At 36.5% G+C, this 21,824-nt stretch overlaps 1 protein-coding gene and 1 non-coding gene across 2 annotated transcripts in view; both read left to right on the top strand.

The window, feature by feature from the left end:
• PLS3 (plastin 3) overlaps window positions 1-21,824 on the top strand; it is a 76,100-nt gene that overhangs the window by 43,700 nt on the left and 10,576 nt on the right. Inside the window, exons 3-8 of the mRNA XM_015250485.3 lie at window positions 8,898-9,061; window positions 14,713-14,842; window positions 15,331-15,463; window positions 16,808-16,889; window positions 17,646-17,811; window positions 19,633-19,775. Coding sequence (XP_015105971.1) covers window positions 8,898-9,061; window positions 14,713-14,842; window positions 15,331-15,463; window positions 16,808-16,889; window positions 17,646-17,811; window positions 19,633-19,775 — 818 coding nt within the window. The remainder of the gene's footprint in view (window positions 1-8,897; window positions 9,062-14,712; window positions 14,843-15,330; window positions 15,464-16,807; window positions 16,890-17,645; window positions 17,812-19,632; window positions 19,776-21,824) is intronic.
• On the top strand, window positions 7,542-7,678 carry LOC116279270 (small nucleolar RNA SNORA2/SNORA34 family). Its single transcript, XR_004188635.1, has one exon. It is a non-coding gene; the product is annotated as a small nucleolar RNA SNORA2/SNORA34 family (small nucleolar RNA).

Raw genomic sequence — 21,824 nt, 5'->3', positions numbered from 1 at the left:
AATATTGTTTACCTGATGAAACATGAATACTTTTATTAGTAAAGGAGCTTAATTGCTCCTTTAAAGCTTAATGATATAAAGAGGGTTGACCAGTCATCTCCAAGGAGGAAACAGGGCTAAATTGCTCTAAGTGAGGGACCTATTAGAACTTGGACTGCAAGAAAGGGTCATTGTGAAACTACTGTCTTACTTTAAATCCTACACCTCGGAGGGTTTAAGGTAGGCAAACACCTTCCCAGCGGCAGGGGATTGGACCATGTGTCTTATTGAAGTCCCTACCAAGCACATGTTCCTATGATATGCAGACTAATTATTCTATATGCTGTAAATAGGAATTCTGGAGTCCAAAATTTCTGCCTGTTCCACATATTATTCTTTTGTATTCCCCCTCAATATCTAGCTCAGTGTTGCACACATGTTAGATTCTCAATAAATAAATAGTTAATTGATTGAATCCCAAGGAATTATACGTAGTCTTTTCGTGTCCTGGGACTTTGTCAACTGTGAACTCAAAGAGTCTTTGTTACAAAGATTTTCATCATGGTGGAATTTATTGCTAAAGGCCTTGGCCATTACAGTGTAACACATAAAATTTATATTTCTCAGCATATTAAAGGACTTGTATGTAGTCTGTCTTTTAGAAAAGTGTTTCAAGACCTAGCTAGATCTTTTGATTTTCCTTTAAAATCTTTGTAGTTTTTAGTTGTTCTTAGTTATGGAGCCCTCAGGCAACTGTCAAAGGTGTTATGGAATCCTTTTCTTTTTCATTCAAAGAAACTTGATTTTTAAAATCAAGCTCTATAACTTATTTTCCTGACAAGGACAGTTCTTTCTTGTGGGAGGGAGGACTACTTTGTCTCAGTTCAATTGTGACAAAATATGGAAATCATTATTCGGTTTTTCCCATCTATTAACATTAATAGCCTTGATTATCTCTTTAGAAATTCTGCAGAATCATAGTGTGTGGAGATAATCTCTGTAATTACCACTAATCATAGGTTTTGTTCAATTAATTAATAGTGCTTGAAACTCTCTTTACTAGCAATAAATTGAGTATTAAGATTTAAAGTTCTCCTTTCACTCACTTTCTGCACCTGCTTAGCGTTAAATTCCAAGCAGTATATTTTCACTTCATTATTTTCATTTTCTAAACATTTGTTTCCAGTATTTCCCACTAGGATAGCAGAAGCCTTGGCTCTCATTTTTCCTGCTTCATAATGTTTGTTTCAATTTAAATGCATTTTTCCTGCTTCATAATGTTTCTGTTTCAATTTAAATGCTGCAGTGCTGCAAAAGTTCCTTCTAAAGAAGAAATAAAACGTTTTAGAACACTTAGGAAGGAAATATTTTACCAAGTAGAAAGTGTCTTTTACATTTTGAGAATTTAATCTTGTTATGGAAGCTAGAGGTCATTTGAATGATTACTTCTCATGAAGATAAATCCATGTAATGTAAATCTTTTCAGATTGTCTGTAGTCCTACAAACACATCTGACTTTTCTCTCTCCTAAGCAATAGATAGCCACTCAGCTTTTTTTCTTTAAATGCAAATTCAACACCTTTAAAACAAAAAAATAATGGAGTTTTATAAATGATTAGTAATACTGCGGGTATATTCTTTTGAGGCTGTGCACCAAACTATGCCAAAAAATTTTGGTTCTGGTGATTGTAGCTGTACCAGATCTTCTCATCTCAGGAAGTTGAGTTGTTTCCGATTACTTGATATTCTCTAGTATGCAACCACATCAGGATGATGCCGCAAAAGCCTGGTGGTTTTATTTAATTTACTTTTAGTATTCAGTAAAACAACACCAGTGCATATTTATTTAATTATGGCTTAAAAAATAAAAACTACAGCCTAACCAAAAAATTAAACAAACCACTACTCTTTCGGTGTGCCATCTGGTTAATTATCGATGGGCTAGTAAAAAGGAAGGTCTCAGGATAGTCTGAAAGCCATGTTTTGATGGTTTGGAAGATGGAAGGAGTACGAATCTGTGGGTGTGTGGGGTAAGAGCAAGAGCACACGTGTGTGAGAATGTGCTCGTGTGAACGTGTGTGTGGGCGTGTATGTGTTTTTAAAGTGGGGAAGTGGCAGCAGGTGGAAAATGATGGCCAAACTGCTGGAAGTTTTGAGTTGGAAACAACATTGTTGGTTGCCTGGTCTCAGCCCTCTAACCTTGTCCAGCCTTCAGCTGTATTTGACCTCCACCCTTGGGGATCCACTATTAGGATGAACTCTGTAAGTAATGACCTCTATTCTACCCTTAACTGGGACTGATTAAACGGCCTCTTATATGTATTTGCTGGAATGAGCTACCTCAAAAGGTATAAGCTGTGAAAGGCAAAACCTGTATTTAGCTAAGCATCTGGAGGTGTTTAGCAGCTGCCTTTTCTAAAGTTTTAATGCCTAATGAAAGCTCGACTTTATTGCTTAGATCTTAGGATGGAATATAATCTAAATTCCTATACACAAGTCTTTTGGCTGAGTCTCTTAAATTAATATTTCATGTACTTTCATAGGAAATCAAGGTTTTGTGTGTGTAAATCCATTATTGTTAGAAATATAGATTCCTTTTGTCATTTTTTAGTGCAAAAATTTGTGCAGTATATTGGTTAAACTAAATGGAATTTTTAAACCCAGCTTCTCTGAAAGGATGTACATCTGCACTTGATTGGTTTTCTTCTTAAAGTCCTAATGAGCACTGTCCGTAGTGGGTTAGTAAAGAGGTTGCATATGTGTTGCAGATGAGGACATGCATATGCGACCTCTTTATAAAGAAAGACACTAGATTGGACAGATTCAAGGATGGATAAGGCAACACACACCACACACAGACACCCTGGGGGTCAAAGGAAATCTCAGTCTTTCTCACTGTCAGATTTATAAGACAAAGTAGCACCCCAAAAGATGCTTTTGAAGTGACAGATTGCACTGCATACCACCTGGACATGGGCAGTGTAAAACAGCAGCCAAAATCAAAACCACTTGAATTCTGGCTCAGCTTTCTCCAGACAAGTACTTAAAATAGCTTAAATAACAGGATGCAAGGGGAGGGAAAACATTTCCTTTTAAGGATATGCATTCTTGGTGTGATTCAAACTTCTGCAGGAACATGGCTGTATAATAAGTTTATTTACTTTAAGGTTACTTGGGGGGAGGGTTTGAGGAGACTTAACTGGCATCTAAAATAAAACTTGGTAAAAGAGCATAATGAGGTTTCTTTTAAAACAGAATGCAGATGTGAACTTACATGTGTCATCACAGAGACAGACAGGGAGAATCTGTTGTTTAAAACATTTGGTTCTTCATTTTCTGATGAATTTAGCAGCCAGTATGAAATGCGGGCCTCTCTGGTACAGCATAGGGAGCGTCTTAGCATCTTTTTTTTTAATTTAAAAAAAATTTTTTTTTACATTTGCTGAACCCTGCTCTCTCTCTCTCTCTCTCTTTTTGGAGGGGGAGGTAATTAGATTTGTTTATTTAGTTATTATTTTTTAATGGAGGTACTAGGGATTGAACCTAGGACCTTCTGCATGCTAAGCATGTGCTCTACCACTTGAGCTATACCCTCCTCCCCTTTTTTTTTAAGTATAGTGATTTTTCTTTAAAAATAGAAGACTTAATAATATCTTGAAATTTCACTCTTGTCTTTGTGCAGGGACTTTGTTCATAGGTAGGTGGAGTTTCTTTTCTCCTGCAGCCCATCAGTGTCCATACTGACCAGATTTTCTGAACCAAGAAGTTGAGACCCATGTTTGGAGAAACATTGAGAATGCTCTAGATAAGACAGGCTTTATGATAACATCTACTTTATAGGTAGTCGAAAATATGTTGCTGGAACAGAAGAGTCTTCGAAATGCAGAACCTGTTCCACCCGACGCCAATGTGTAATGAAGAAAGGGCAAATGAGCCAGAAAGGGCCTCCAGAAAATTGGCAGCTTTAATGAGAAAAGAAAAGACTGCCATTAGGCCAGGAGGTTGTGATTTCCAGTTGTTAAGACTGTTTTCAATCTAGGTCTGTGCTTTTTTGGGTCAGTTTATTATTAAATTCTCATGTTTATGTCAAAACTCAGAATAGGAAAAGTTCATCAAATATAGTCTTGAGCTCCTGGTTAATAATGTCACTGACAAGGTAGAAGCTTTCTAAAATGCCTTTCTGCTATCATATTCTGGCCTTCTGAAGCACAGCACACTAGATCTCTAATCTTGCTTAAGTGTGTGTGTGTGTGTGTGCGTGCGTGTGTGCGTGTGCACTTGCGCGTGCGTGCATGTGTGTTTTGGCTGAGGATTGGAAATAAAATTAGCATAAAACTCTTTAAAAATAATTGTACCCTATTTTGTCTTTCAAGTCGTTTAGCAGCTGGGAGATTTTCTAAAATTAATTGCAAGCTGCCTTTTTAGGCTCCCTCTGCCTTCTTATTGAAATTTAAATTGTTTTCTTCAAAAGATATGATTTAGGAACTCGAAGAAAGCCTGGCTGTAATTGGCTGGTACTCACACTGAAATGCCTTTGATCTCAGGAGGTAGTACAAGCTGGATCTGCTGTTAAAATACCGAGAAATAGCAGAGGAGGTAAAACTTTATAAATACGTAAAAGTAGATGACACATGGTCAGTGGTTCTCTTCCCATATCAGGAAAGATGTAGGAAAGATATTCAAAGTGACTCCAAATTTTTATAAGGATTTTGAAGCCATAGTTTCAAGTAAGACCCAGGAGTTCCGTCTGATCAATTTCTGTGTCTTTGGTGTCTAGCGCAATGCCTGCTACAGAGTGGGTACTCAGTTTGCTCCGGAAGTTGACTCATGGTAAACAAGTGCACAGATATTTCTTAATAAAGTCAAAGCAGATTTCTATGCTTAGAATGAGGGAGAGGCCCTGACCCGTCGGCCATCCCTGGTAGTCTACTTGGATACTGCTTGGTGGGTGTGTTCACTTAGAAAACCAAATTACAGATCTGAAGGCTGCTGGGTGGGGACAGGATTAGAACAAAGGGAATGAGATTGAATGTTATTTAAGGGATATTTCTGTCTTTAGGGTTTCCTGATGAATTGCCATTCAGTCTTTCCATGCTATTTCTGCATTTTTTGGTCACTGCTGTTTGCTTAGTTCTGTATTTAAAATGCTCATTAGATTAGAGCATTCTTTTCCTGCTTTAATACGTAGGAATCAATGATTCTACAAAAATAATTTTTCCCACTGATTATTCTGTGCAAGGTACTGTGCTGCATATTGGGGCTAGTGATAAAAAAATTTAGAAGAATCTTTATCAAGAGATTTACAATCTCATAAGATTGGCAGGTAATGACAAATTCTCATTCCTCCAACCCCTCTTTAAAATGTTCCTGTCCATTACTAAAAGCATCAGTTATTACTACTTTTACTTCAGAATAGTGTTTCCGCATGTGGTTATTTTATGTTAGTTATATTTTAGGGTGGCTAGTTCCTGGCATCTTTTAATCACATCAGTGAGCATCTAATTAATGCTCAAGGGAGGTTATTTCAGAAAGAGGGTGCACACAAGTGGTAGTTCCCCCATTGCCTGCTCCTTTCTTCTATCTAAAGGGAAGAAACTGCCAGATATACTAGACTCTCAGGGCCTTTCTCGGTTTCATGTAGCTTTGACTTTATTATAGTTCTCCAGTATTTACTTTTAAACATCTCTACCTTCCAAGTCTATTGTATTACCGAGAATACAAAAAGAACAACATGCTGGGTCTAAACTAGAGTAAAGAATACAATTAAATTCTGCTCAGATATGTCATTTCAGAAGTCAGGGTAAAGTAAAATACATTTTCAAATATCCTTCTATCAGAAATTGCTGGAGTGGACAGACAATTTGCAAGGAATAAGCTATCTCCTTCTCTAAAGATACCGTAAAATGAACAAACATAGCATTTAGATAATAACGTATAGTAGTCATTAGAATGTTGTTACTCTGTATTTGTTTTTAATGTGTATGATGGTTTTATTTCCAGTTTTTAGAGCCAACAATGGACCTTACAGGTCATTTGATCTACAGCCCTCCTTTTACAGATGAGGAAACTAAGATCTGGAGAAATGACTTGGTCAAATGAGTAGCCAAGATGAAATTAGACCCTGTGTCACATTATTCCCACGTGTTGTGTCCCTTCAGCTATGTTGTATATCTTTCACTCCATCACACTTACTCCCTAGTACTGAGCTCTCTTTTAACTTTTTAAAGAAAATGGGAGGAACAGATTGGTATATACATGGAAGAAGGTATATTCAAACTCAAGAATTTCATTCATTAAAAGTTCCTAAAATCCTGCCACAGTGCCATGTGGATTACTTTGTTCTTTTTAGCAACTGCAGATGTTGTTGCTGGATTGATTTCTGTGTGTAAACACTTTACTAATAAAGTGTTTGATGTATGGCCTTTCATAAGTTCAAAGCAAAGAGTGAAGATGTGCCCTAGGGGGATTAAATGCTTTACCTTGAAGGAAGTATTAGTGATTTTCAAAAGTTGAGTAGTTGGGGGTTGATGCTTTAAAAGTATAGATATTTTAATTGATAGATTTAATATATAGTCATCTATGTTTAAAAATATTTGACTCTAGAATTATATGCTTCATTAAAAGTAAAGATACAGTTTCATCAACCTTCAACATCTTGGGGAAATGGTTTCATACAGGGGATTTAATATTTTAATAATTGACCCAAATTGGCTACTATGAATTATGCTTAGATCACACTTAGAATAAAATCCTAAGTGTGTCCCGTGGCCTCTAAGAGCTTTTATGATAACTCCCTGACCTCATCTCTCGTTTTCTTCTTTGCTCACTCTGCTCAAGTCATGCTGGGTCTCTGCTGTCCCCAAAACACACCAGAACACTCTTCCACATCACAGACTTTGCATTTGCTCTTTCCTCTCCCTAAAATCTCTTCCCCCAGATAGCCACATGATTTGCTTCCTTACCTCACATATATCTTCATTCAAATATAACCTCATCAGAGTGGCCATCTATCTAAATAGCATAGATATAGATAGAGATAGATCTATCTAAATAATTAATAATTAATTAAATAAAACATCTATCTAAATAATATTCTATCTAAATAGCAACCCCACCATTACCCACATCCTTACCTGCACTATTACCCAGGGTTATTCAGTTTCAACACTATTGACATTTTGAGCTGCACAATTCTGTGTTGCAGAGAGCGGGTGAGGGGAGTCACATGCATTGTAGGATTTTTAGCGGCATCCCTGGCTTCTATACACTGGATGCCAGGAGCATCTCCCCCACCCCTGGTTGTATGTGGCAATCAAAAATGTCCCCAGATATTTCTGAATGTTCCCTGGGGAACAAAATAACCCCCAGTCCAATCCCTTACCCCTCTTTTTTTTTATACCACCTAGTATATTATATTTTATAATCACATCTCATGTTATATGTTATTTGTTTATTAGTATGGATGTGAACTTTTGTACAGCAAGATTTTCTTTGATTGGATGCGGTATCCCCAATCCCAGGATCAGTATCTGGTGCAATTTTTAAGTAATGTATCAAGTGAATCGGCCCCAAATCAAGGCCAGCCACTTGCTGAAGCTGTTGGTTTTAAGCAGAAGCCTAAAGAAAAGTCTTTTTATGGTCTGTTGGCCATTTCAGAACTGTGGAAATGTAATGGTCAATTCATTAGAAAGAAACATCTGTCATTGGTGATAGATGTGGGCTAATGTTTATTTGTAGCTGATTAATACTGGGATTCCAAAATTTAGAGATCCCTGATTTAACTTGTTCATTAGAATTATAATACTGTTCATAATAATAATACATATAAGGATCCAATTACTACCCCCAAAAATTGCTGTGGGTTTTCCACAAAAACAGTAGGATGATTCTTTTTGAGTTGTTTATTGGATTGTAAAAGTGCATCTATATTGTGGACATTGATTGAGAAAGTTACTTTCATAGTAAAGCACTTGTTAAATAATTTTTGGAAAACAGTAATGTATCAAATGAATTAACTTCACTGTATATTTTCTTGAATGGTGCTGTCATCACCTTGAGTCATTTTTCTATTCAGATTGTTTCCTTTTATTACAATAATTAAATTTATATATGAAAACCAGTGGAGGATCTAAGGAATAAAAAGCATTTTTGAACAATAAGTATTTGAACTTGCTGGTGAAAGTCCAACTTTCTTTACTAAAAAAATATACCCAAGTGATTATAACCTTCAGGACATTAGCCTTCTTTCGCAAATAAATTAACTTTTGGTCACTGATCAATTTTTTCCCCCATTTTTAGCAGTTTCAGAATAAGCAGCATCAGCACTTAGGTATATACTGTTAAAATGATGGCAGCACAAAAATTATTTATAGACTCCATTTAAACATTTGTATTACTCATGACTGCATTTATTTTTATGAGCTCTATATTTGCTTTGGATTAAAGTTTATTTACATTAACTTTTGAAAAAAGTTGGCACTGAAGATGGTAGCTTAATTTCAGGTATGCTTTGTAATATATCGGCACTAAATCGTACTGTTCTATTAGACTAAGGGAAAAATAAGGGGCACAGTGTTTTACTGGTGTATAATCTATTAATTCTTTTTTTTAAGTCCTGTTAGCTTGATGATTTAATAATAATTTTATGAAACAACTATACTTTCTTAATATTGGGGATGCTATTTTTAAGTAAAGCTATTTATACACTGTTTAAAATAGAAATATGATGTAAAACCATGCCCTTTCAGTTAAAATTTGCATTTCCATTTCAAACATCCTTAGGTACCAAACAGTAAGAAAGGAAAACATTGTATCTAGGCGAGCTTATGAACTGAGCCTCAAAAGAAAAATACTCTAATAGGTTAACTTATTTCCTAAAACTTCCTTTCCTTTTTTGTTTGCTCTCCCATTTTACAAAGATCTCAACAGCAATGGATTCATTTGTGACTATGAACTTCATGAGCTTTTCAAGGAAGCTAATATGCCGTTGCCAGGATATAAAGTGAGAGAAATTATTCAAAAACTCATGCTGGATGGTGACAGAAATAAAGATGGGAAGATAAGTTTTGATGAATTTGTTTATGTAAGTATGTGAAAATCTACCTAAGTTATTAGAAGTCATGATTGTTCCTTTGTCTTATGGGTTCTTTTAGTAATAAGTCCTGTTATATTAAGTTCCTAAATACATAACATTAGTACTATTATAACTAATAAAATTTCTCTCATTTCCACCTACTATACTTGCTTCATTCTTTTAGCCATTAGAATATCTTAACAAAATAATTGTGAAAAAGAATGCTGACAGAATCAAAGATAAAACACTCAGTCTCCTTTGGGGGCATCATTAAAGGTCATTTTTCAAGGTGCAAAATGACATCCTCAAAGTGTCCTTTCTGTTTCCCTCAGTCAACAGTGTGCTCCCGAATCTTAATGATACACCCCGACTCACAGTCTTGGAAGCTTCCTGAGTTGAACTTTCTGATTAAAAAGATGTTTGCTACTCTTGTGGTAGTAGTATTTAACTGTACCATGTTCTCTAGGATGGTAATTTTGATAATTGAACTTTAGGAGCATATCCTTTCAGTCCACTGGAAGAGACATTTGAAATTCTTGTTTTCTTCTCTAGTATCATCAAATACTCTTCAAAGTTAGAGGCTGATGTTTTAAGTCTTCTACCCCCAAGCACGTAATGTTCCATCCTCAGTGCTTAGGGACTGTATGGCCGTCACTATTGAAGCCTAATCGTTTTCGCTGCCAGTGAATGGGGTCAAGATTTTTCTAGACATATGCCATTTTCCATCCATATTCATTGACAAAATATTTGAGATATATATTGCAGAATAGCTGTTGCCTCTTCCCTCAATTAAGGACACTCTTAAGATTTTGTTTTTGTTTTTTATTAAAGGCTCTTTGACTAGATCTAATTAGGCATTGCTTACATATATTGCAATAGGTAATTAGTGCCTAATACTTACCACAAAGTTCCTGACACTCCTATCCTCCTTTTCCATGGTTTGTTTTTGCCCCAGGACACCTGAAAGGAGAACATATACTCCCATCAGTAACCATGGCTCGCTATAGCAAGTGAAATTCTGATATGTTTTCTCTGATTACAATTAATCCCTTTAGAACACCTTGAGAGTTCCAGAAGCAAATTGACTAAGTAATGATGTCTATTCAGCTGATAGAATTTGCGGGGACAGGGCAGAGTGGGAGGAATGTCACTGTTAAAAAATGTAGACATGTGTCATAATTATAATGCTGTAGTTCTTGCCATCTTCTTTTGAAATACTGATTTCTTCTCCACCATTTTCATCTCCAGTTATTGCCAAAGCCTTTTGTTTTGAATCCTATGTTCAATAGTAAGTTGCAGTTGACTTGGAATATGAGCACTTGCATGTCCTCTGATGTGTAACTTGCCCACCTTGTAACTGCATGTTTAATTGTGAATTTCAAGCAGCTTAGAGCAGTAGTTGATGACAATCACTTATTTTTGATATAATTTTCTGTTCAGAATTGTTTAATCTACTAGAAAGAACAGACATAAATCATTAAGATTTGCAGTGTGCCAGTATTTTTAAGAACACGGTTATGAAAGTGTCTTTGAGAAAAATCATGTTAGGGAAATATTTAATTTTGTGTATTTGAAATGTTGCTGATTCTACACAGCTCTTGGTGGCTTTTAAGTGAGGCAGTGTGATTACCCCAGTATTTTTCTTAAAAAATGAATAACAGGCATAATAATATTTGGCATCACCAGGGATTCTTTTTTAAAAATGAAATACTAATGAGGACATTTTAGGTTAAAATGTATATTTTAGAATTGGAAGGAATCAATTTGTTTATACTCCTTTATTTTTCAAATTGAAAAAAAAAAAAAGCCTGGGTTCCTGAGAAAGGAAACTACTTGCCCAACATTCCACAAGAGACTAGTGGCTTTTTCCAGTTACCTCCCTTCTATTCAAGAAATTTGAAATGTGAAGGACAATAAAAAACCTACCTGAAGTTTCAGAATGATACCACCATGACTGTACTGAAAGAAAGATGGGTGTGTAACCGTCTGTCCACTCCCATCTGCCTTGTCATCAATGAAACATCTTACAAATTGTCAAACAAAATATGGGTTGATCTTAGTTATCTGGAAAAGAGGAAGCACATTATTCATGTCAGGGATTACCATAAGGAAATAAACAAGTTCTTGCATGTTAGACTTCTGCTTTTTATTTAAATTGCTGCTTAGGAGGTGTCAGTCGCAAACCAGGCTACAAACAAAATCAGTTTATATTAATTTTGGAGACAAATATATATGTGTAGAAAAGAGTCCTCAAATTATATGGAAACTTCACATTTTAAAATAAATATATTAAGTGATACTGTTTCTTCTAGATATTTCAAAACTAAATTACTGTATGAAAACGAATATATGTATATTCACGTGTGACTGAAGCATTATGCTGTACACCAGAAATCGACACAACATTGTAAACTGACTGTACTTCAATTGAAAAAGAGAAAAAAAAACTAAATTACTGGATTTTTACCCTTACAAGATAATAGTGGGGTTTTTTTCCCCTGCATCTGTAAAAAGAATGGTATGGCAGTAAGTTCTTTCAGCGGAGATGTCTGCATTGAACTCTTATTTTCACAGTGAGAACCTTGCTCTAACATATTGGAAATAAGTTGTTGACCTGTTTTAGGACTTTTACTAATAGTACCCACATCATAGGATTAAGTAACTTTATGTAAAGTGCTTAGAACCGTACCAGCCATATAACAAATGCTACATAGCTGTTACTGGTAGTTATTTTTTATTAAAAGGGCAACAGATTCTCCAAAAAGTAAAAATTCAGACCTGCTACTTTGGAAACAAGCCTCAAACACTGGAAGCCAGTCTTTTTTTTTTTTTTTTTTTGCAGTTCTGTCTGAGATCTTTCCTTCTTAATTCCTATACCTCTGTATCGCTCTGGTTGGGCCACTACTCCTGTGCTGAGCTAGGAAGGTGATGAAACTTCTAAAAGGAAAAAGAAACATGAATGTTCCATGAAAGAGACTGGAAAAGATGTCTAGAACCAGAGTGAGCAGTGTACACCAGGAGTTTGTTCACACATGATAAAGCAAGTCCTTCCTCATGGAGGGAAAACAGCATGAAACAGTGAGCTCATTAGTATCACAACGGGCAGCTTTGAAAAGATTCATTGACAACTCTCCAGCACAGTAGTTGGCCTGGTGTTATCTCTGATTTCAGAGATTCTTGTTAAGCCAAGGCTTATACTCAAACAGCTTTATCATCCACTGAAGCAACTTCTCTACTTGAGTAGAAAATAAAATTCTTACGTAGTAAATCACTTTAACAGATACATAAGTCTTCGATTATCACTTATCTTTTAATTTTTTAAAATCTAAAGAACAGAGGGGAATACTATGAAACTGAAAATTTGAACTTGGCTGGAATAATTTATTTTAAAGTATTTTTAAAAGGAAGGAAGGTCTTGTAACTTTTGTAAGATAATGGAAAGTTAACTAATTTAATTGCAACATGGCATGCCATTCCCAAGCATTAGGAGTTTAACTGGAGCTGCCTAGGTAATTGCATTAGTAAATTTTACAGCAGACACTCTTTTTTAAAAATTCTTATTTGTATTATTCCTCTTTTCCATGATGTATACAAATTTGGATTTATTTTTCAGCTGAAATTGTGATCATGGAAACAACCTAATTTTTAGAAGCTAATGATCCTTGAGGCAAAAATAGTCATAATAAGAAAAATAACATTTCATACGTCATTCTGAGGCAGTGACTCCGAGGCAGTCAAATTTTGGATATTTTTTGTCATTCCAGTGATTTATGATATCTCAGTCTTGAGGAAAAACACACATCTCAGATCCTAATTTACCAGACAACGTTTTACTAAATGAAGTAAGAGTTTAGAGTGAGAATAGTGAATATTGTTTTTTCACTGAGGACATATAGAGTTATCAGAGAGGCAGCTGTGGGAACGAAATGCATCGCACTTTAAGATTGCTACATTCTCGGGTAACCATTTTGTTGTGTAATCTTGGCTTCGAAAGGAAGGTAAATTAGATGAAATTACAGTTGGACTAAAAAAGAGTGCGAGTAAAAATAATTTTAACGGTTTGAAAATTACCCAGAGTACATGAGTCAGCTCTGCACTATTAAACTTAACAGGAGCAAGTATAATAGCCAGAGAGGAGGAAGAGTGATTTCCTGGGTTGGGTGTAATATTTAGAGTGGTCAGTGTGTATAGATGTGTGTCTGTATGCATGTACACACGTAGACACGTGTGCACACACACCCGTTCTGAAAGTCTGACTCGGAAATTATAGGTATAGCATGCAATCACAGCTATGGAAGTTGAGTGAGCTTAATCTTGTAAAACTTACTGCTTACTAACTATTTTCCTAAATAAAATTGGATTTGCAAGTCCAAGGAAAACCAAGATTTAAGAAAGGTAGCAGGAAAAGATGACTTTGGGACAGGGCTGCAGCAACTTTCCTGCCAGTTCCAAAAAGCCACTCTCTTTTGATTGATTAATTACAAAACGGTGCCCTCTTGGAAAGACTAAATGTAAAAAGGCACTGCTGTGTTGGCCTGACACAGTCCTGTGCAAGACACCAGGCCTGCTTAGGGGAGCGTGGACTGGATTTCAGCTTCTGCTTGTGGCTGCTGTCACAGATACAGCCAGAACTGCTAGATCCCGTGACCCTGTTCTACGAACTCAGACATAGGCCAGCCCTCCTGAGTTGTGTGTGTGAGTATGTACCTGTCAGTAATGCTAAAAGCCTTTAATTATCATCTTTCTGTTCAGTGACTTTTCCATTAGGGCCATACGTGTCTTTTGATAAGCCCTTTTAAAGAAGTTTTTATGAAAATGCTACGTCTTGCTCTTTTACAGGCGGTGGCTAATTTAGCCATGCCCACTGGTAGATCAGGAACAAACTGGAGGTTAGGTCAGTTCCAGTATCTCAGACACATATAGGCAGACCGTTGGAATGTCCACTCATTCAGTCAGGCAGTTAGAGCAGGATATGAAATTTGCTTTCTTACCACCTGCTCTTGTACAGGTGGGATGTACAGGTTAATTTCATAAGCCATGGGCCTTACTGTGAAGACAAGCTGGACTTCATACATGCTCCAACAAGACAATCACTGAGAAGCCTCTTTTTCTGAGTTTATTCTCAGTAGTCATCTATTGCTGCCAACTGAACACTTTTTAAGACACTTTCCCCCTCATTATTGTATACATTTAGGTTGAACAAACTTTTACTGAGCTACCCCATTATAAAAAATAGTCTTTTTGGCTGAGCAATAAAATTTTCATCTTTCTTTGCTCTATGAGTCGTGCTTAAGGAAGGGGGAATCCTTCAGCCTCTTCTCTCCAGGAAAAGAACAAAGCCTTCCTTGTTCTAGAAAATTAACAGATTTACCTGTGCCTTTGAACTACACCAGTTTTTGGCTTAAAGCGGCTTCAATGCATGTGGCACTTAATGTTTTTGACAAGTGTGTACAGCTGACTTTCTGGCAATTTGTTTTCAGTAGCTGTATCATAGTACTTGCTTAGCATTTTAAAAACTCAAGCCCAGTTTGCCTTATCTTTTAATACTCATCACCTGTGGAGTGAAATGTAGCTTCTCAGAGTATAAAAGAAGATAAGTAATATGCTAATGGTTGTGCCTGATTGAAAATTGTGAACCAACAACGTATTTTCATTAATAGATTTTCCAAGAGGTAAAAAGCAGTGATATTGCGAAAACCTTCCGCAAAGCCATCAACAGGAAAGAAGGGATTTGTGCTCTGGGAGGAACTTCGGAGCTGTCCAGTGAAGGAACGCAGCATTCTTACTCAGGTAATAGTTTTACCCGCATAAGGTTAACACAACGAACTAAGTGGGGTACCTGCTGTAACGTCAAGGAGGCTCTCTAGAAAAACATTGCCTCCTAATTAAGAAGACAGTTGAAGTCGTTCTGACCTGTATTTGGACTTGGGGCTAATTCTTGCTGTAAAAGCATTAGAGGTATTTATTTTATGGCTTTGTTAGCTTGCTGGAGAGATGATAGCCTGTGTGCACTGATAGACTTTATTAGATTAGAGCTCTACACAGCAGTATAATTTTTAAAGAATTTTGTAACTAGCTTCTTCTAGGCTCAGTTAACCCTGTTCTATTCATTTTGTTAGTTTTGTAATTCCTAATAGCCACTGTGTTGCATTCAGTGGTTTCCAAAGAGGGTAACCACACTGTAACATTCAGTCCTCCTGAACAACTATTTCAGGCTTTGGAGTCAAGTATTTAACCTAGAGTGTGAACTAATGTCTTGTTATTCGACATAATTATAGAGGAAGAAAAATACGCTTTTGTTAACTGGATAAACAAAGCTCTGGAAAATGATCCTGATTGCAGACACGTCATACCAATGAATCCAAATACCGATGACCTGTTCAAAGCTGTTGGTGATGGAATTGTGCTTTGGTAAGATGTTGGCTTATTTTATATCCAGATTTCCAAAAATCAGCTTCCATGTAATTGATGAATATTCGTTTCTGGATACTTGACAGCTTCATCTCAGGAAATAATTAGAATTGAAAACTTTTTATGTCAGTATCTCTTTAGTTTCAAGTACCATAGCCTCCAAAGGAAAAAAGAGGCCACTCTTAACACGTTTTACTCTCCAGTTACTTTTTTCTGAAAAATGCATTTGCCATTGCTGCTGCCTCAGAGCCAACGGTGTATTGGCAGAAGTGATATACATTATCAACACTTTGTTAGTGGATGCTCCTGTTTTGAGGCAGTGGCGCATAGTGGTTAAGAACATGCTCATAAGCAGTCTGCCTGGTCCCTGTTCAGGCTCTGGCAATCAGTAGCTGTGTAACCATGATCAAGGTATTCAGCCCCTTTGCATTTCAGATTCCATCCATTATAATCCCAATATTGTACTTAACCTTACAGGGTGATTGTGAGCATTGAGTGACTACATACAGAGTGCTTAGAACAGTACAATGGGTATATTTCAGATGACAGTGTACTATATGTAAAATTCCTTTTTCTTTCAATAAGGTCATTTTAGTTGTTTGAAAAGCTAATTTTCAGAATGTGAAATATCCCTTTTCTTGCCATTTATATGCTGTAAAGAAATAATTCCCCTTATGTTTTAATAGAAAGAATCATATGGTACCATTTATTTAGTATTTTGCATGGGAAGAAACATGGTTTTTCCTATGCAGAATAACGTGTTTTAGGGCAGTATTGTAAGTATCTAAAGTGTTAAGAGTCTAACTCCAAATTTTAACCTAATAAATCAGATTCTAGCCTAATTAATATAACCTTTGTTTCATCATTATCACTGTATTTCCAGCACCAAATATAGTACCTGGCACATCATTTAGGCACTCAATAAGTATGTGATGAATGAAAAACTCTCATGCTCAACTAATTTTACCTCTTTGTAGATAAATAGTAATTTTAATTCTGAATTATATAGTCTAGAAAAGAGACTCAATTTCAGTGTGGGATATTATCTGTTTTAACATTTATCCAAGTAATTCATTCTTCTAAAAGAATGTGGAAAATACAAAAAAATTAAAATAAGACAATATGCTGCAATCCCCAACTCAGAAATACTCAACTACTGTAAACATTTTGGTCTTTTTTTTAACTTGCATTTTTATATGTATAGCTTTTTGTGATCAACATGATAGAAGTCACATACTGCATTTTTTCAGATTACATGAGAGATCTGTTATAATAAGCCTGAAAATATTTGTGAGAATTTACAGACTCTTTAAAAATCAACACATTTTTACATTCTTGTTTCAGTAAAATGATCAACCTTTCAGTTCCCGACACAATTGATGAGAGAGCAATCAACAAGAAGAAACTTACACCCTTCATCATTCAGGTATGCACTGTTCTCACCGCCTTCTTCCAAGAAACTACTATTTGCGGACCTGTTCTACAGACCATAGGCTCTGCACTTTACATCTTCTCATTTAATTCTCATAACAACTCTGAGTTTAGGTTTATTTTCCAGATTTCACAGAGAAGAAAAGCTGAGACTCAGAAAGGTTTCTGAGCTTGCCCGAGGTTCACGTTGGAACTAAAGTTCAAATCTAGGTCTAACTGCAAAGCCTTGTGTTCATTACATTTGGTATTCAAACATACAAAAATAAGCAAAAATATTTAAGCTCTTAATTAATTAGCATGCTTAAAGAATGGAGGAGTTTTCTTCTCCATAAAGTGAGTATTGGACTATTGGATAGCAAAATCCCATTAGGCAAGAGCACTTCCTGGGATGTGGAGATGGAAAACTTCTAGAACTCTCAGGTGTAATAGATCTCGAATTTAGGCATTTTTAGAAATACGACATTTAAGCCACCCAGATATACTTAACTTTAATCACTCAGCCTTTTTCTTTAGTGTCAGTGTACTTCAGAAGGGTCCAAATAAAAATACCAAGTTAACTTCCCCTGGAAATCTGGAAAAGACAGTAGCAATATCCTTTTAACACCAAAGTCTGGATATTGTTTCCTATAGATCATATATGTGTGAAGTTAATTAACTTCCTCACTGTGTGTTATTTTCTGTGAAGGGAGAAATAGACCACAAAAAAACAGAAAGGTCAAGAAGCAAGTGTTGTAAATTGGCTGTCTTGCAGGAAAACTTGAACTTGGCACTGAACTCTGCTTCTGCCATTGGGTGTCATGTTGTGAACATTGGTGCAGAGGATTTGCGGGCCGGGAAACCTCATCTGGTTTTGGGACTGCTTTGGCAGATCATTAAGATCGGTTTGTTCGCTGACATTGAATTAAGCAGGAATGAAGGTAATGGAACACAGTCATTATTTCAAAAGTTGTTTATTGGTCATGGTTTTCCTAGTCATCCAGACTGTCATGCTTTCACTTAATTGAGGTGATTAGATGATAACTAGAATTCACATAAGGTAATGCTGTAGTGTTATTCAGGAAGACAGCCTAATTATAACTTCCTTCTTTAGTAGAAATTAACATTTATCTAGCACTACAGAATTTATTTCACAGTAAAGACACAAAAGCACAGAGAGTTTAAGGAACTTGCCCAGAGTCCCCAAATTTGAGGTCTCTTCTTTTCTGCTCTGCCTACACAGTCCCCACCCCATCACCACCCTCAGCTCCAGCACTGCATACCATCTCCTATTTTTAATACCTTTTCTAGTCTATCATACATTTAGACGTCTTCAAAAATATTCTGACCTACCCTCGATGGTCTACTATTTCCTGAATCAGCAGAAGCATCATCCTGCTTACAGCATAGGTTTTTATACCACATTGTAAACTTATAGTTTATATAAGCATATGCCATACAACTGTCATGGGGTCCTAGGGAGTACTACATTATCCTCTCCTTATAAATTTAAAATATTAAGCATCACTTCAAATATTCACATTTTACTCTGGAAATCACCATATCAATCCTCAGTTACTTTGGGGGACAAGTATATTGGGGGTTCTCAGTTTTTCAAGGTTTCATAATGCCTGTCAACAGTCTTCCACATTTATTCAAGACTTTATTACACTTATACTTTCGATCCACTCAGAGGTGCCCATATTGAACAAATTAAATTATTCTAATTGCTGGCCTCTTCACAGCAGTGTTTGTCTTGTTAAACGAATTGAAGTCCATTGAAAAGGAAAAGGAAGACAACAGAATTAAATTACATTGACTCATGTAATGAATCAAATGATTTATCTTTGACACAGTGTCAGGTGCATATGTCAAGCATTTTAATCCTTTCTACCTTTGACTTGGAGATGGGAGCACAAGGATGTTTCTGTACAAATGACAGTGTTGCCCCTGCCGTTGCTTAAATTACTTAGTGCCAGGGTGGCGTGGTGTGAAGAGGAGTCCATGAAAGACGAAACTTGCCTGATAGAGATATTACTTAGACCATTTTCAGAAAGCAGGCAGTCTCAGTCTTCTTCAATACAAATCTCCTTTTATCTTACGAGAGGTAATTATTGCATGAGGACTACACAACTTCTTCATAAAACAGTGCTTAAGTCTAGACAGTTCTCTGTGCAGACACTCAAGCTTCTACCCCTTCCATGCATTCAAGTCAACGACAAAGCATTGTTGAACAGCCACGACTTGTTAGTTGCCATAGAAAATGTAAAGTTGAATTATATTCTTTTAAAAATAGATTTAACCCTTCAAGTTAATTAAGTATACTTAAATATAGATAACATAGTGTTTCTATACTCCTTTAATCAAAAGGTTAAATAAAAGTCTCCAAAATTTTAAACATGCTCTCCCAAGTCTCTGGTTTTAATATTACTTAAGAGCAATTTATGTAAATGTATGACATAACTTGAAAATATTCAACTTAAAAGCTGTAGCTTATTTGGTATTCACAATGTGAAGAAGAATAAAGAATAAACTATAATATATATTTGCTGTATATTCTCATAATACAGTATCTCTATCTGTATCATATTATAATTTATCTACCTATGTATTTATCTTTTTATTAGAATAAGGGTACCTGAAAACCAGGAACTAGGTCATGGTAGTTTTTACACCTCTATTAAATTACTTACCAGAGTGTCAGAAGACTCAATAAACTTGTAATGACCATAATATATTGGTTGTGGGTTTTTTCCCTATAGCTTTGGCTGCCTTACTTCGAGATGGCGAGACTTTGGAGGAGCTTATGAAGTTGTCTCCAGAAGAGCTTCTGCTGAGATGGGCAAACTTTCATTTGGAAAACTCGGGCTGGCAAAAAATCAACAACTTCAGTGCTGACATCAAGGTAACTGTGCAGTTATTAACACTTTGAGGGGATATAATGACTTGGGAGATTTCATGTCAGCTTCACAGAGGGGAAATCCTATCACCAAGCCTTGTCGCCTCTTGGCCCTGACTGTAGGTTTCAGGAGAGAGGTGGAGCCAAGTTAGGAGCACTAGCACCAAGTCTAGTCTTCATTTTTTGGAAAAGGGTAAGAGTATTATAGTCCTAACATTTTTATATTCTGCCTACTGTTAAGCATGGAGTATGAAAGGATAGCCAGCCATGACTCTTCTGTTCCTGGTGTACCTGTTGGTAAAGACCTAGAAGAGAGAGAAAGGGCCTCAGGATTCCCTTTCCCCTTTCTTACTCAGCTCCTCTCCTGTCATGCACTCCCTCTTTCAGATGTTGAGTTCTTAACGGTAGCTATGGAGCACCGCCCCAGTGCCCTCCTACTAAAGCCCACCTCTAACACAACACTTGGCACATAAAAGACTCACAAACATTTCTTGCATTTGGCCCACCAGGAGAAAACTCGCAAGGGCGGACCCGTTGGTAGCATTCATTTACCACCTGCTGCCTTTGGCTTCTCGGGGAGAGAGGGGTCAAAGTGACCACAGCAAATACAGGGAGTTCTCGTTAACTGACTCGACTCTTTCCAAAATCCAGATGTTGGGACACAGGGAACAAACTCCAGCATCTTTACCAGATGTCACTGACCAACAGGGCTATGAATATAGTCTGTGACTGTATCAGTTTATCCAGTGGTGAGAGGAAGTAATGGGGTATTTGTGCTACTGATTTCATCAGTGGAAATTAAGGATGGCTCTGAAATTTTAAAAGCAACTGACCCCATCCCTTTTAACTTATACAACATGTTTAGCCAGTTATAATTTGCTTTACACACTAGATATGTTCCCAAAAGCCATTTATAGATGGATTTTTTTAATGATCTGCAATGTAATTTAAATGTACAAAAGGAAACCTTATTTAAAAATGAAGCCTGCTTTGAATATTTTTGAAAAGCAGAGGATTGTTGGGTAATTTAAAAAGGGACTTCCAATTTATCTCTGTTTTAAGTTCACATTTTCACCCATAAAGCCCCTTTTCAAGGTAGTAAGTGTAGACTCTGCAGGGTCTGCTCTTCACCTTGTCTTTCTCAAGTGCATAGGGTTAGATTATGAACTGTTTCTGCACCTTTAGTGGTAATTGTAAGCGAAAGCACTTCCACAGCAGTAATGCACTAGTCCTTAGAAGGAGATAAATCATATGCCCATTAATGGTAGGATCTGGGTTTGCATTCCTTGAATTGCTCTGAAGCGACTTTCACTCACCTGATTCTCCGTTCTTAGAATCATTTCTGGTGGGTGTGTCAAATTTACTTGGGTGGCTCTTTTAAGAGGCAGCTTTCTGGGCAACTCCCGGAGATCCATATTTGATATGTCTGGGGTTGGATCCAGCAATCTGCATATTGAACAACTTCCCCAGGGGTTTAGGATGCACACAATCCATAGATTTACCATGAGAAACATTCCTTTATAGCCTGTCCGGACTGTCAAGGCCCAGTAATAGAAAATATCATAGCTGGGGAGGTGATCTTCAGATGTAGCAGAATTAAGGAATCTTCACTCAAGTGCCTATCTTCTGGTACTCCAGAGAAGCAGAATTGTACCTGACATGTGTATTGAAGACCCTTATTAAATGTTTGCACTGGTACAGTGGTTTTCAGTTGTGTTCTGTGTAGTGTCCACACAGCCTGAATCCACCCAGCCCACCCCCTTACGAGCAATACCATTTGTTTTAGGTATTGGGATTCCAAGTAAAAGTGTTCAAGTGATGAAAGAGTTCAGGGGCTTAAAACAAAGAGAAACTTGTTTGGTTAAGTATATTCAGATGATCAAGGTTTAATGTTACTTCATCAACTCAAGTTTTACTCATTTAAAATTTTTAATCATTTAAGTTTACAATTAAATACATCTTTAACACAGCTAATCTCTTCTCCATAGGTTATGGTGTATATGTATTGTGCTTTGTAATGATGTAACCTGTTTATTTTCTCTCTCCCTATGCTTC

This window comes from Vicugna pacos, chromosome X (genome assembly GCF_048564905.1).
Source record: "Vicugna pacos chromosome X, VicPac4, whole genome shotgun sequence".
Classification (NCBI taxonomy): Eukaryota; Metazoa; Chordata; class Mammalia; order Artiodactyla; family Camelidae; genus Vicugna; species Vicugna pacos.
This window is presented reverse-complemented; position numbering and strand designations above follow the sequence as displayed.